This window comes from Odocoileus virginianus, chromosome 9 (genome assembly GCF_023699985.2).
Source record: "Odocoileus virginianus isolate 20LAN1187 ecotype Illinois chromosome 9, Ovbor_1.2, whole genome shotgun sequence".
In the NCBI taxonomy this organism is placed as follows: Eukaryota; Metazoa; Chordata; class Mammalia; order Artiodactyla; family Cervidae; genus Odocoileus; species Odocoileus virginianus.
Window position 1 is genome coordinate 21,198,122 of NC_069682.1, and position 17,298 is coordinate 21,215,419.

The 17,298-nt window shown below is 37.3% G+C and overlaps 1 protein-coding gene across 2 annotated transcripts in view; it reads left to right on the forward strand.

Moving 5' to 3' along the window:
* SPAG6 (sperm associated antigen 6) overlaps positions 1-9,633 on the forward strand; it is a 59,406-nt gene extending 49,773 nt beyond the window's left edge. For both annotated transcript variants that reach the window (XM_020869165.2, XM_070472060.1), the window contains 2 exons: positions 1,282-1,427; positions 9,312-9,633. In XM_020869165.2, the coding sequence (XP_020724824.1) occupies positions 1,282-1,427; positions 9,312-9,381 (216 nt within the window). In that variant the 3' untranslated portion in view covers positions 9,382-9,633. The remainder of the gene's footprint in view (positions 1-1,281; positions 1,428-9,311) is intronic.
* Positions 9,634-17,298: the final 7,665 nt, after the last annotated feature.

A 17,298-nucleotide genomic window follows, 5' to 3' on the forward strand; every position in this document is an offset into this window, starting at 1 on the left:
GCTACCAGGAGTGAGATATGCTAGTTTTATTGAACTTGCTGTGAAAATGAACACTAGCCTGAACTGAGTTCAAAATAAGTCACTTTTAAAGTAAGTCAGTGGGATTTGTGGAAGTTAGCTAAGATAAAATAAACACAATACCACATAGTCTTATAAATGTGCTTCAGGAATATTTGCTTCAGGTAGAATTTTACCTTTTCTTAATCTATGGATCCAGAGCACTAGAAAAGAGAGAGGACAACAAGGCAGAAGATAAAAAGATATTAATTTAAAAGATAGGAGGTAATAAAAACTCTCCAGGCCAAACAAAATATTTAAAGCCTATAGGCATTTCCACTTTTTAGAAACATGCACACTTAGTGTCATCTTTTATTGTCCAGTTGATGTGTCTTATCATTCTAATAGCAAGATCCCTTTGTAGTTTTAGTTTTGTTAAATGCCTACCTGGATGAAACAATCAGAAAACACTTCAATGTGCTAGACTTCATGATAAACTTTTAAAATTTTTATTTTTTAATAGCTTCTGAGATCTTAGTTTCCTGGTCAGGGATGGAACCCTGTGCCCTCTGCAGTGGAAGTGCAGAGTCTTAATAACCCCTGGACCACCAGGGAAGTCCCTAATAGTTAAACTATTATGTGGCAGGTGCACTGAAAAGAGTCTAAGAGAATGCTTTGAGAGAAGAAATGTACCCAGCTCAGCCTGGGAAAGAGACTAGGGGTGTCCCAGAGAAAGTTTCTTATAGGACGTTACCCCCAAGTAATGGGAGAAGTGTGTGGAGGGCAGAAGGGATTTCAGAGAAGAGGAAGCAGCATAGGCAAAGCAAAAAATGGTTCAGACGCACCCTTTGAGGTTATTGAAACAAAATTTAGTGTAGAAGTTGGTATGGAAGGACTTCGGAGAGGTATTTAGGACCTGGGTCACAGAAGACCCTCTGCGCCTTGTTAAGGAGCTTGCCTTTAACTTTGGAGAGACCTTGAATGGCTGTAAGCAAAGGACGGCCACTGTTTTATATCATACTTATATGGTTGGATCTTGATTGGATCTCTATTACCTTTGCTTCTGTTCATTGCCTTTATTCCATCTCCACAGCATACCAAGTTGATACATTTTCAAAAAGGCTGCATTTTTCTTAGAATCATTTTCAAATTTAGGCTCATTATGTTCCAGGTATATTAGACATAAATTCTCTTTTTCATTTCCTCATATATTATTGCTTTTCAAGAGTAAAAATCCACCTTGGAAAAGAAAAGCTGACACTTCTATGTGCTTCACTTTTCAAGGTGCTGCCACATGATAGCAAAGCTCGACGACTTTTTGTAACAAGTGGTGGACTTAAAAAGGTGCAAGAGATAAAAGCAGAACCTGGATCTCTCCTTCAAGAATATATCAACAGCATTAACAACTGTTACCCAGAAGAAATAGTAAGGTAGGAAAAATGGACTTTGGGAAGGTCAGTGTTATTCTGGTTTTTGATTCTCAAATTGAGAGTTTTATATCCACCGTGTGAAAATGTGGACTTTGAAATAGCACAGAAGACCAAAATATACTCTTGCTTCTCCCTCGGTCTCTTTTATCCTTCAAATTAAATGATGTTCTGATTGACACATACTTTTCCAAATGAAACTGAAATGTCATTTAAGACATTTCTGTACTAATTTAATGTATGTTTTACTAAAGGGTACACAAATACAGAGTTCAAAGTAAATTATCAACTGTTAATAGAAAGTGTTTGATTTTCATAGTTCCTTGCATATTGTTTCTCTGCCTTAAGCTCACATTCATATTAATGAGACTGTTATTACAAATTACTGCTATTACAGATAGAAAGGAGATGTTGATGGAATACTCTGTTCAGTTCAGTCGCTCAGTCATGTCCTACTCTTTGCGACCCCATGAACTGCAGGATGCCAGGCTTCCCTGTCCATCTCCAATTTCCGGAGCTTGCTCAAACTCATGTCCGTCGAGTTGGTGATGCCATCCAACCATCCTCTGTCGTCCCCTTCTCCTCCTTCCTTCAATCTTTCCCAGCATCAGGGTCTTTTCCAATGAGTCAGTTCTTTGCATCAGTTGGCCAAAGTATTGGAGTTTCAACTTCAACATCAGTTCTTCCAATGAATATTCAGGATTGATTTCCTTAGGATTGACTGGTTTTATCTCCTTGCAGTCCAAGGGACGCTCAAGTGTCTTCGCCAATACCACAGTTCAAAAGCATCAATTCTTCAGCGCTCAGTTTTCTTTATGGTCCAACTCTCACATCCATACGTGACTACTGGGAAAACCATAGCTTTGACTAGACAGACCTTTGTTGACAAAGTGATGTCTCTGCTTTTTAATATGCTGTATAGGTTGGTCATAGCTTTTTCAAGGAGCAAATGCCTTTTTAATTTCATGGCTGCAGTCACCATCTGCAGTGATTTTGGAGCCCAAGAAAATAAAGTCTGTCACTGTTTCCATTGTTTCCCCACCTATTTGCCATGAAGTAATGGGACCAGATGCCATGATCTTCATTTTTTGAATGTTGAGTTTTAAGCCAGCTTTTTCACTCTCCTCTTTCACTTTCATCAAGAGGCTCTTTAGTTCCTCTTTGCTTTCTGCCATAAGGGTGGTGTCATCTGCATATCTGAGTTTATTGATATTTCTCCCAGCAGTCTTGATTCCAGCTTGTGCTTCATCCAGCCTGGCATTTCACATGATGTACTCTGCATGTAAATTAAATAAGCAAGGTGACAATATACAGCCTTGATGTACTCCTTTCCCAATTTGAACCAGTCCGTTGTTCTATGTCTGGTTCTAACTGTTGCTTCTTGAACTACATACAGATTTCTCAGGAGGCAAGTAAGGTTGTCTGGTATTCCCATCTGTTGAAGAATTTTCCACAGTTTGTTGTGATCCACACAGTGAAAGCCTTTGGCATAGCCAATAAAGCAGTAGTAGATGTTTTTCTACTCAGCCATAAAACAGAATGAAATATTGCCGTTTGCAGCAACATGGATGCAACCAGAGATCATCATAATAAGTGGAATAATTCAGAAAGACAAATACTATATGAAATCAGTATATGTGGAATCTAAAATATGTCACAAATGAATCTATCTATAAAACAGGAATAGACTCACATACATAGAGTACAGACTTGGGTTGCCAAGAGTGAGGAAAGACTGGGAGGTGGAATTAGCAGATATAAACTATTATATAGGATGTTTAAACAGCAAGGTCCTACTGTATAGAATAGGGAAGTATATTCAATATCCTTTGATAAACCATAATGGAAAAGAATATAAAAAGAAGAATGTCTATAAGTGTATAACTGAGTCACTTTGCTGTGTAGCAGAGCTTGGCACAACATTGTAAATCAACTGCATCAGTAAAAGAATAGAAAGAGATGTTGGATGGCAAAAAGAAAGTTACTATCTGTATCTGAAAAAAATAATCTTTATGAAGTGCAGATTCTTCATAGTAATGTAGCAGGAAGCTGTCTTCAAGATAAATTTTTTAACTTATTTTTACAATCAGCATATAATTGCTTTACAATACTGTGTTAGTTTCTGCTATACAACAAAGTGAAGCAGCTGTATGGATACACGCAGTCCCTCCTTCTGAGCCTCCCTCTCACCCCTCCAGGTCAAAACACAGCCCCGAGTTGAGCTCCCTGTGCGGCACAGCAACTTCCCGCTGGCTGTCTGTTTTACATACAGGAGTCAGTGCTACGCTCTCCACTCATCCCACCCTTGTCTTCTCCCATGGTGTCCACAAGCCTGTTCTCTAAATCTGCATCTCCATTCCTGCCCTGCAAATAGGTTCATCAGTACCATTTTTCTGGATTCCATATATATGTGTTAATATTTGTTTTTCTCTCTCTGACTTACTTCACTCCATATGACAGACTCTAGGTTCATCACATGATGACAGATGACCCAGTTTCATTCCTTTTTATGGCTGAGTAATATTCTATTACTTATGGGTACCACATCTTCTTTATCCATTCATCTGTTGATGGACATCTAGGTTGCTTCCATGTCCTGGCTGTTGTAAATAGTGCTGCAGTGAACACTGGGATGCATGTGTCTTTTGAATTATGGTATTCTTGGGGTATATACCCAGGAGTGGGATCCCTAGGTCATAAGGTAGTTCTATTTTTAGTTTTTTAAGGAACCTCTATACAGTTTTCCATAGTGACTGTACCAATTACATTCCCACCAACAGTGTAGGAGTATTCCATTTACTCCACACAATCTCCAGCATTTAGTAATCAATATAAAAATTATTAATGAGCTATTTAACATTTTTTATACTAAGTTCTGGAAATCTGGTGGACATTTTGTCACTTCCAATACATCTCAATTTAGATATTAAATTTCATTGGAAATACATGATCTGTATTTAGATGACATAAAGTTTACAGTTGAAAAAGTAGATATGCAAGTTGTTCCAAACACACTTAAATTTTTTCCAATAACTGAGTTGAATATCAGTTATTAATATTTTTAATTAAAATTTAATATAAAAGTCAGTTCCTCAGTCATATTTCTAGGGCTCGAGAGCCACCTGTAGCTAGTGGCTACCATGTGAAACAGCATGATTTTTAAAGTTTTGTTTTTCTCTAAATCCACTCACTCTTTACCATTTCTATAAAAAGTATTTACCTTGTGTCTAATGCATTTATAAGACCTAGGAAGGTGAGGCCTGCTTTAAAATTTGTGACTAACTCATGGAGAAACAGCTGTAACTTCCCTGGTCTAGGAATACTTTGAAGAGACTCACTGTCTAGGGGCAATTTTTCTCAAGGGTAGGAGGCCTTTTGGGACTTCCCAAGTGGCTAGGATACTCTTGGATAAAGAATCTACCTGCCAATGCAGGAAACACAAGAGATGTGGGTTCAATTCCTGGGTTGGGAAGATCCCATGGAGAAGGAAATGCAACCCAATCCCATATTCTTGCTGAGATAATCCCATGGACAAAGGAGCCTGGCAGGCTACAGTCCATGGGGTTGCAAAGAGTCAGACACAGCTGAGTGACTGAGCAATCACACAAGCCTTTGGTGCAGAAATATTCTTTAATGTAGCTCTTTATGTATGCATGTATGCACATGTTTCTCTGTGACTGCTTGTAAACATACTATTGAGAAAACACAGCTCTTTTATCCACAGTAACTTGACAAATTGTGGAAGAAATTAATGTAACATAAATTATGAGTTTAAATCAAGCACCTGAGGAGAGATAAGGATAATTAACAAAGGATAAAGTAAGTCTTGAATGTTAGGTTTTATCTGGAGAAAACACCTTAGGAGGTTTAATTATTCCAAATGTTTTAGAAAATTTTAAATTACACTTGCTAGTTTTTTTTAATCCATTTATTGTATCATTTATTTATTGTGATCCACACAGTCAAAGACTTTGGCGTAGTCAATAAAGCAGAAGTAGATGTTTTTCTGGAATTCTCTTTTTCAATGATCCACTAGATGTTGGCAATTTGATCTCTGGTCCCTCTGCCTTTTCTAAACCCAGCTTGAACATCTGGAAGTTCTCAGTTTATGTACCGTTTAAGTCTGGCTTGGAGAATTTTGAGCATTACTTTGCTGGCATGTGAGATGAGTGCAGTTGTGCAGTAGTTTGAACATTCTTTGGCATTGCTTTTCTTTGGGATTGGAATGAAAACTGACCTTTTCCAGTCCTGTGGCCACTGCTGAGTTTTCCAAATTTGCTGGCATATTGAATGCAGCATTTTCACAATGTCATCTTTTAGGATTTGAAATAGCTCAACTGGAATTCCATCACCTCCACTAGCTTTGTTTGTAGTGATGCTTCCTAAGGCCCTCACTTGACTTCACATTCCAGGATGTCTGGCTCCAGGTGAGTGATCACACCATTGTGGTTATCTGGGTCATTAAGATCTTTTTTGTATAGTTCTTCTGTGTATTCTTGTCACCTCTTCTTATCTTCTGCTTCTATTAGGTCCATACTGTTTCTGTCCTTTATTGTGCCCATCTTTGCATGAAATGTTCCCATCTTTGCATGAAATGTTCCCTTGGTATCTCTAGTTTTTTTGAAGAGATCTCTAGTCTTTCCCATTCTGTTGTTTTCCTCTATTTCTTTGCATTGATTGCTGAGGAAGGCTTTTTTATCTCTTCTTGCTATTCTTTGGAACTCTGCATTCAGATGGTTATGTCTTTCCTTTTCTCCTTTGCCTTTAGGTTCTCTTCTTTTCTCAGCTATTTGTAAGCCCTCCTTGGACAACCATTTTGCCTTTTTGCATTTCTTTTTCTTGGGGATGCTTTTCACCACCTCCTGTACAGTGTCACAAACCTCTGTCCATAGTTCTTCAGGCACTCTGTCTATCAGATCTAACCCCTTGAATCTATTTGTCACTTCCACTGTATAGTCAGAAGGGATTTGCTTTAGGTCATACCTGAATGGTCTAGTGGTTTTCCCTAGTTTCTTCAATTTAAGTCTGAATTTGGCAATAAGGAGTTTATGATCTGAGCCACAGTCAGCTCCCGGTCTTGTTTTTGCTGACTGTATAGAGCTTCTTCACCTTTGGCTGCAAAGAATATAATCAGTCTGATTTCAGTATTGACCATCTGGTGTTATTCATGGGTAGAGTCATCTCTTGTATTGTTGGAAGAGGGTGTTTTGTATGACCAGCATGTTCTCTTGGCAAAACTCCATTAGCCTTTGCCCTGCTTCATTTTGTACTCCAAGGCCAAACTTGCCTGTTACTCCAAGTATTTCTTGACTTATTACTTTTGTATTCCAGTTTCCTATGATGAAAAGGACATCTTTTTTGGTGTTAGTTCTAGAAGGTCTTGTAGGTCATCATAGAATTGTTCAACTTTAGCTTCTTGGCATTAGTGGTTGGAGCATAGACATAGTACTGTGATATTGAATGGTTTGCTTTGGAAAGGAACAGAGATCATTCTGTCATTTTGTAGATTGCACCCAAGTACTGCATTTTGGACTCTTTTGTTGACTATGAGGGCTACTCCATTTCATTTAAGGGTTTCTTGCCCACTGTAGTAGACATAAGGGTCATCTGAATTAAATTCACCCATTCTGGTCCATTTTAGTTCACTGTTTCCTAAAACAGCCATCTCCTGCTTGACCACTTTCAATTTACCTTGATTCATGGACCTAACTTTCCAGTTCCTATGCAGTATTGTTTCTTACAGCATTGAACTTGACTTCCACCACCAGTCATATCCACAACTGGATGTTGTTTTCGCTTTGGCCCCGTCTCTTCTTTCTGGAGTTATTTCACCACTCTTCTCTAGTAGCATATTGGCTACCTACTGACCTGGGGAGTTCATCTTTTTCAGTGTCATATCTTTTTGCTTTTTCATACTATTCATGGGGTTCTCAAGACAAGAGTAGTGAAGTGCTTTGCCATTCCCTTCTCTAGTAGACCATGTTTTGTCAGAACTCTCCACCATGATCCATCTGTCTTGGGTGACCCTACACGGCATGGCTTATAGTTTCATTGAGTTAGACAAGACTGTGATCCATGTGCCTCCTGAGAAATCTGTGTGCAGGTCAAGAAGCAACAGCTAGAACCAGACATAGAACAATGGACTGATTCCAAATTGGGAAAGGAGTACATCAAGGCTGTACATTGTCACCCTGCTTATTAACTTATATGCAGAGTACATCATGGGAAATGTTGGGTTGGATGAAGCACAAGCTGGAATCAAGACTGCTGGGAGAAATATCAATAATCTCAGATATGCAGATGACACCACCCTTATGGCAGAAAGCAAAGAGGAACTAAAGAGCCTCTTGATGAAAGTGAAAGAGGAGAGTGAAAAAGCTGGCTTAAAACTCAACATTCAAAAAATGAAGATCATGGCATCTGGTCCATCACTTAATGGCAAATAACTGGGGAAACAATGGAAACAGTGATAGACTTTATTTTCTTGGGCTCCAAAATCACTGCAGATGGTGACTGCAGCCATGAAATTAAAAGGCATTTGCTCCTTGAAAGAAAAACTATGACCAACCTATACAGCATATTAAAAAGCAGAGACATCACTTTGTCAACAAAGGTCTGTCTAGTCAAAGCTATGGTTTTCCCAGTAGTCACGTATGGATGTGAGAGTTGGACCATAAAGAAAACTGAGCGCTGAAGAATTGATGCTTTTGAACTGTGGTATTGGCGAAGACTTTTGAGAGTCCCTTGGACTGCAAGGAGATGAAACCAGTCAATCTTAAGGAAATCAATCTGAATATTCATTGGAAGGACTGATGCTGAAGCTCCAATACTTTGGCTCCTTTGAAAATACCCTTTCTTGGGAACCCTCTTACACTGTTGGTGGGAATGCAAATTAGTACAGCCACTATGGAAAACAGTGTGGAGATTTCTTAAAAAGCTGGAAATAGAACTGCCATATGACCCAGCAATCCCACTTCTGGGCATACACACCAAGGAAACCAGATCTGAAAGAGACACGTGCACCCCAATGTTCATCGCAGCACTGTTTATAATAGCCAGGACATGGTAGCAACCTAGATGCCCATCAGCAGACGAATGGATGAGGAAGCTGTGGTACATATACACCATGGAATATTACTCAGCCATTAAAAAGAATTCATTTGAATCAGTTCTAATGAGATGGATGAAACTGGAGCCCATTATACAGAGCGAAGTAAGCCAGAAAGATAAAGACCATTACAGTATACTAACACATATATATGGAATTTAGAAAGATGGTAACGATAACCCTATATGCAAAACAGAAAAAGAGACACAGATGTATAGAACAGACTTGTGGACTCTGGGAGAAGGCGAGGGTGGGATGTTTCAAGAGAACAGCATTGAAACATGTATATTATCTAGGGTGAAACAGATCACCAGTCCAGGTTGGGTGCATGAGACAAGTGCTCGGGCCTGGTGCACTGGGAAGACCCAGAGGGATCGGGTGGAGACGGAGGTGGGAGGGGGGACCGGGATGGGGAATACATGTAAATCCATGGCTAATTCATTTCAATGTATGACAAAAACTACTGTAATGATGTAAAGTAATTAGCCTCCAACTAATAAAAATAAATGGAAAAAAAAAAAAAGAAAATACCCTTTCTTTGCCATTACATTGATACTCCTTAAATATTTTGCTGTGTTTCTGGTACAGTCTTGTGAGCTGGTGTTCTCTTCCTTGATTGTCTCTAACCTCATACACAAAGCATTCCTGCAGTGTAATTGGTTGGTGTATGAGAGATTTCATTCAAAGAATTATTTCAGATAAATATCTTACATTGAATCTTTTGTGTGTACTGTGCCAAATATTTTCACAAAGATCTAATAGAAAATTTTCTTTTTCAGATATTATTCCCCTGGATATTCAGAAACACTTCTGCAGAGAGTGGACAGCTATCAACCACTTACTAACTGAGCAAAGTTACATTTTTATGCTCGAATTGACAGCAGAGTATTTGTGGATGATATTTATTAAAGTTCTAAGTATTTGAACTAAATACATACTAATTTAGTCATTGTGAAATACTTTTGGGTAACATTTTCTAAATTTATGTAACACTTTAAAAAACTAGTGGTTTGAATGTATGAAGGAACTAGTCATGATCCTTTGCATAGGATCTGATGGAAAGGGAAATTTAAAAAAGACAATAAAGGGTCTTCACAAATTTGTTACTGTTCCATTAAAGACCACACATGCACACACTTCTAACTAGATACAGACGAAAGATAGTGTTCAGAAACTCTTAATTAATTTGCCAGTTCCTCATAGGCACAGGCAAGGAAGGCTGGCCTTGGGAAGTCTAAGGATACCCAAGGGAAGTAGTTGCAAGAGGACACAGGGACAAAGTGCAAGGCGTTTGAAAGAAGCTGACGCTGGTTACACAAATGCATTATCTAACACATGAACTCTACGGGTAACCTGGCAGGTTTTCCTAAGAATTTAGGAAGTTTCCTCTTCCTCCTAAGTTTTCTACCTCTCATCTTACTCTTCCCTGAACTGTTCCTTACCTGTCCTGGGGCTGGATAGTGTAGAAGTCAATATTAAGCATTGTACTATTGCAGACATCCCTCTCATTTTCATTGGAAGGTTTCTTCTTAGTCTAGGCCTGCTATTGAAACAAGCAAGTAAAATGGGTCCTCAGTGTTCCCTTGTCCTAGTTTCACATTTCCAAGTTTCAAAAGTCACATTTTCAGGGATTTAAGGAAAATTTTGAAAAAGATACCATTCGACTCAGACTTTACATGCATTTTCACAAATGGAGCTGAAAGGAAGATAAGAGGGAGTTGTTATAAAATTTTAAATAAAAAAGCATTAGTATTGTCCTTTTTATTTTTCCTATGTGGTGTTTCTAACCTTGGGGAATATATGATTGGATTCAGGAGCCTTGGTTAGTTGGCATGTGGGTGTTTTTTTTTTTTTTTTTTTTAATTTAAAGGGACATGTCTGACAGTGATCTACCCAGGAGGCCTGAAGAGGAAGTAAATGATAACCAGAGAGTCCCTTGGACATAGTTTCCAATCAGGTTAGCCTTCAGGTTTCCTATTGGATTCTTCTTTTCCCACCTCTCAAAAGAAACTTATCCACTTATTTTTGATATTTTCTAGATTAATCTCTGTCATCATTTTCTAATAATATGTAGCTTTGTTGTATCTTTTTAAATTTTATCAAACCCAAGATAATCCCATTTCTTTTTGCCTTGTATCAGTCTAGCAAATGTTATAGGAATGGTGAATTTCTCATTATGTATTTCTTGCTATTATATTTTTTGTTTGAGAAATTTCACTTCTTACATCATTTCATACTTACCAAATAGTTTTAAACTAAGGAAAATAAAACATTTAATAGAGTTTGAATGGGTGTTTCAAGGTAATCATATACAATTTGGAAAATGTATGCTATGAAATGTTTCTTGGCTTAAAGCAAAATGAAGCTTTCTTTATTCTTTGAAAAGTCTATTAGATTAAAAAAAATTTTTTTTCTATTTATACTAGAGGAAAAATAGCATTTGTCCTCTATTCTTTGTTATTTTCACCCCTGGTTTGAATTTTGTCAATTCCAATCCTCTGGCCTGAGTAAACCCTGTCTTACTATTTCCCCTCCCTGGCCCCTGAAGTTTATTTGAAATTCGACTGTCATTAGGATATCTCATTTAACTTAGATTAACAGCAGTTTATTTTTAGGACTTCGGGAACAGAGTGGGTGAATCTTACTATTGATTGAACTTTATTCATTCAGTCAGTCAGTCACCTGTTATAGAAATAGGTGCATACGTATCAGTGATGCCTGAAAGGAGATTAACATTTGGGTTCTAGTCATGTCTGTCAGTTAGTAAGACTGATAATACTTGTTCAGCTGACTCATAAGATGCTTATGACGATAGCTTGCATTGATGCATAAAACAATTTTGTCAACTATTCCATTCTGTACAAACCAATATGTGATTTAGGGACAATCTTGACAGTCAATGAATATACTTTTTGGCCAGCAATTGGGCACACCAGGCCCCACACTCTTAGATAAGTAGAGTTTATACCAGATGATTTATGATAAAGAAAAGCTAAATTTCCTGCCCTCATGGAGTTTTCTAATATAAACACATTTGCCCAGACACAGGGAGTAAAATAGATAGAAGACACTGACCACCAAACAGGCGTATTTCATGCAGTATGTAAAAACAAATGACAACCTCATATTTACAACAGGAGTTTGATCTGTTTTTCTAACCTTTCCTCTCAAACTATCCCCTTAAATACAGGATTAAAGATTTGCTTGTTTCTAAACTTGATTTGAGGTCCTGCTTAACATAAACCCTGACCTTAAATTCCTGGGTAAGGCCATCTCCAATTCAAGATGTCAAGTTTAGAAACTAACCTTGAAAGAATGAAGGATTTTTCTGTTGTGTTTTCAGATCTCCAACCCTTTCCTTAAATTCATAAACCCTGACCTTAAATTCCTGGGTAAGGCCAACTCCAGTCTAAGATGTCAAATTTAGAAACTGACCTTGAAAGCATGAAAGATTTGTTGTGTTTTCCAGTCATCTAACTTTGATTAAGTTAGGTGCTAGCAAATGGTGAGGTTTGTGTATACTGTGTTTTATTTTGCTACAAAATTCACTGTGTAGAAAAAACAGATTTGTAGCTTTTCTATTTCAGAGATTAAAAGGATCAAATGACTGTCTTAATTGTAACTATTGCATTTACCCATTGGTTAAGGCACTTTGGACTTTTTTTTAGGATCAAACTGGCTTTAATTATTTTTTTTAATTGTATAGTTTATTTGCAATGTTATAATAGCTTCAGGTGTACAACACAGTGATTCAATAATTCTATAGATTATACTCCATTTAAAGTTACTATAAATTACTGGCTATATTCCCTGTGCTGTTTAATGTATCCTTTTATACATAGTAATTTGTGCCTCTTAATTCCCTACCCCTAATTTGCCCTTTCCCTTTTCCCTCTTCCCACTGGTAACCACTGTATCTGTGTCTGTTTCTGTTTTATTATATTCATTTCTGTATTTTTTATATTCCAGATACAAGTGAGATCATGCAGTATTTGTCTTTGTCTGACTTAGTTCATGTAGCATAATTCCCTCCAAGTCCATCCATGTTGTTACATCAACTATTAGTTTATTTTACTTTGTTTTGTCACTGACAACTGTAAGGAGAGAAGAGGAGGCATTTGGATCATTAATTTGCAGTTAAATACTGTGGTTTGTTCTGTTTTCTGAAGGTTATTTAATTAAATTCACGACCTATGATGCTAACTAGCCCCACATCTAAAATAATTGCTTCTCTGTTGGTGAGATGTAAAGCCGGGATTGATTTTCTCCTGGCTGATAGCTCTCCTTTCTGAGTCATGAATGTCATCTCCACTCTCCTCCCCACATAATTTGATCTCTGTATTTGATCACTATTTAGTATACACTTCACTAAACAGATGTCTGAGTAATTAAAATCCCACATGGGCACACTCATCAGTGAGCTACATCTATTTAACAGTCAGCCTAGAAACTTCTCACCCTTGTCTCTTCTCTCATCCTGGTGTCATCTGTCACTGGCCTTTAGCAGGCTTTAAATATTAGAGTTCAAACCTGGCTATATTTGTTTTCCTGTATTCATAGAATCTCTCCTTTCATTCTCAGCTTGCATTTTCCCCACAAGTCCCTGATCTCTTTCTCCTTCAACTCACCTGGAATTTATGTCCAGTTTTCTACCAGCATTCAAATTCTCATTGGATGAATCATCCTATATTTCATTCATGCCAGCACTAGGAAAAAAAAAAAATCAGAACAGTGTTGTCAGAGCCATGGATTAAGAGTGCTTTTCATTTTTTCCCCCTGAGGCATAGCCAAATATTTCAGTCTGCACAATCCCCCCATTTTTTTTTAAAACTATTTGAGATCAAATCCTGGAAACCTGTTTGGTGGCTACAGGTCACTGAAGGATCTTGATGGCCAAGAATTATAGAAGGAAAGAATGTGGGTTTGGAGCAGAAAAGGGAAGCTAGGAAGGACTTACTACATGACATTTACTCACTTTTGAGAGAGGATTTAGATAGAACTTTATTGATGAAAATGTTTATACTTAGGCAATGTTCTTATGATAAATCTTACAACACTGATATAACACTACATACAACTTGAGGTCAATGCTGTAATTTACAGAGGTAAAGGAATTCTCTTTGCAGTTGATGATGCACATTGATTTTAGGAAAATTTTGAAATGAGTATAGAACATATATTTTCTGATACTTATCATTTGAGACTTGACAAAATCAGATACATGAGTGGGCAGCAGTCATACAGCAAAGTAATTCTTTATTTTCCTACTTTAAAATGGAATTCCAGTGCATTTAACATGGATCATTTTTATAGATATAAGTTTATCAGAACATGGGTGTCTCTTGTGAAGTTCCCTTGTATTCACGACACTGGGGAATTTTTAAGGTGATCGAAAAACAAGCAACAGGTTCAGAGGTTAATTAATACAATTTTAGTTCTATGAGAGCAAATTCTGAAAGTACTTGTATAAACATTATCACCATGATTGTATTTTAAAACTACGTGAAACTCATATTTTGCCTGGAGCTTCTTGTTGGTTGTTTGGACATAACTCCTAGCCTTGCTGTCTAAACTAACAAAGACCAGGTAAATAAACAGAGGCATAAATTAATAACAGGATTCTTCGACAAATAGTGACATGAACCAGGAGCTAGTATTTCAGGAAAGTAAACAACATGATGAGAATGCTTGTGGGCGTGATTTCTTTCATCGTTGATCATCCAGCATCATTACAGGCCTGATGGCTCCTGAGCTAGAACAATTTTCATTCTTCCACTGCTCAGGGTAACCTCCCCTTGCCTGTCCCCTAGCTCCCTTCCCCTCCATGCAGCTTGTGTTTCATTTATTTAAAGTTCAGGGCACTTCTTTCTCTTATCCAAGCTCTGTAAGTCTTGTTTCCCCTCCAGTCATTCCTTATCACATGTCCATCCATGCTCTGCTCTCAGCTTTTTTCAAATCATTAAAAAAAAAAAAAAAAAAAAGGAAAAGGTGACTTAACTCCAGTAACCCATTTCTGGCTTCCCACTTCCTTAGTGTAAATCAGGGAGAATCTTTCCTGACCTTCTTATCCTGTTGTGAGGGTCAGATGTGCTCCTATGAATACAAGGGCTTTATACATGGTTACTTGGGGCCAAGGGGCTTGGGTTCCAGCCCCACCTGCCTGACTGAGATACAGTTTCAACCACTCCCTTGCTGTGTGAGCTTTAGCAAGCTGCTTACCTTTTCTGTGCCTCAGTTTCCTAAGTGGGAAATGGAAATCATAAAAGTACGTAAGTCCTGGGGTTGTTTACTGATGCTTACATGAGACAATTCATGCGTATTATGAAGTCAGTACATGCTCAAAACAGCCCCTGTGTTGAGCCCCCACCAGGTGTTAGCACAAGTGCAGACATCTGTGAACTTCCTCCCAGCCTCCCCTCTTCAATGGGGCCTCTGGGACCTGTCCTCATTCAGGCACTGCCGAAAGCTGGGCTGTATCCCTTGGGTGTGGTCTGTGAGCTAAAGATGGGGCAGGATGTAAGAATCCTGGCTGAGCACACACCTTTGTGGATTGACAGGCCTCTCTTTCCCTAAATTGTGTTCACTGGGTGTAGCTTCTCCTCTGATGACGTGTTTATGTTGATACTTCAGTTTGCTGCCTTTATGTACTTAAAGCCACAGAGATACATCTTTCCTAACCTGGAAAATGGAGATAGTAAGAGTATCTGCCCCTGGGTTTGTGATGAGAGAAGTCAAGTGAATCCCTTAGGAGGAGACAGGGAAGCACAGTATTCTAGGGTTTGCTTTTGAAAAAGAAACAGCAAAAAAATAATCATGTAATCCAAATATCATCACTTTGTACATATGAAGTAAGGTGGAAAGAAATCAGAACATATCAAAAGCAAAACCTTGCATTCTAAAAGTGGGACAAATGATTCTTCCAAATGAACTCTCTTCTTCAAAGTGGTTTCCTCTGAATTTATAAGACATAACCCATAATACAAGGATGCTGTTTTTGCCCCAAAGGTGTTGGGATTTCTTCTTTGAAAAGGCTTTTAAGAACCGTGGTGCAAATACTAACTCTATCATTTTATATTTATGACAAATATCTTTCTACTTCTCAACTTTTTATTTATTGTTATTTTTGACATGTTGTTCAGTCACTAAGTCATGCCTGACTCTTTGTGACCCCATGGACCCATGGGCTGCAGCACACCAGGCTCCTCTGTCCTCCACTGTCTCCTGGAGTTTGCTCAAATTCATGTCCATTTAGTCAGTGATACTGTCTAACCATCTCATCCAAAAATGTCCTTCTCATTTTTGACATACAGATGTTCTAAATGTTTATGTAGATACATCTATGTATCTTCCATTACTTTGCATTTTTCCCACTCAAAATTCCTTATTTAAGGGACTCATTTATATTTTCTTTTAATATTTCATGTTTGCCTCTTTAATCCACTTGGGATGTATTTCAGTAAATTGTATGAAGTGAGCATATAATGGACTAAATTATTGGCCAGTTTTGAATAATCTGTGTCCTCCTTATTGGTGATGCTTCATTTATGGACATATTAAATTTTCTTTCAGGACTTTTTCTGAAACATTCATCTATTTGTCAAGCTTTTCTCAGTCATTCAAAATCACTAATTACTTTGGCTTTATAATTTGCATTAACATCTGGTACAGTGAATCTCTTATTATTCTTTCTTTTCAAAAGTATTCTGGCTAGGATTCTGTTTTTTCTTCCAAACAGCAATTTTTTTTCATTAAAAAAATAATCTTACTGGAATTTGATTAAAGTCACAAATAAAGGAATAGATACATTTATCTAGAAGCATATGAGATTTCTCAATCTATTTAAACCTTTTGCTTTCATGTTTTTTTCTTTCTTTGCATCAATCCCTTCCAAGTGTTGCCAATATTATTTCTATGTTAATAGAATCTTTAAAAAATATATATTTCCCAACAGGTTATTACTGGATCTGGAAAGGTTACTGGTTTTTAATAGTCATTTTAAATAGTTTTTTAATCATGTCTCTTGAGTTTTCTAGGCAAAACATCTGCAAATAAAGGTAAATTTTCTTCTGCCTTCAATATTTTACCTGTTATTTCTGTTTCTTGTCAGAATTATTTCAGCATAATTTTAAAGGATAGAGTTGATAGTGAGCATCTTTATACCTGATTTTAATGAGAATGCCTCTCCTGTCATATCACTGGATATGGAGATTTTAAAATATACCCAAAAGAAGATTGAATAGTAAAAAGAACTCTCATTGCCCATTACCTAGCTTCAACAATTATCAGTATTTTGGCAAACATTTAAGATTATAAATTCAGACTTTTTAGATGCTAATTTGGAAATATCTATTCAGAAATGGATCCAGCAATTACATTGCTAGGCATTAATCCTAGTACATCAGTACCAATAGGCAAAGATACACAAGGATGCTAATGTTACTGTATAGAATTGCAGAAAACTAGAAAATATTTCCCAATAGGTGAATGAAAAATAATGGCACATTCATATATGTAAACTGTTCTATAATTCATTTATATTCAAATAATAAACTACGAAAAAATTTTGTACATCTATGTGCTTATATGGGAGGATGTCCAAGATACCATATACAATGAAAAAATCAAGTGCTGAATAATCTGTATAGTATGATTCCCTTTTCAAAAGGCAGTAGTCACATACTTAAAAAAGTTTTTTTTTGGCTATCCTGTGCAGCATGTGGGATCTTAGTTCCCTAACTTAAACTCACTTCCCCTGTATTGAAAACT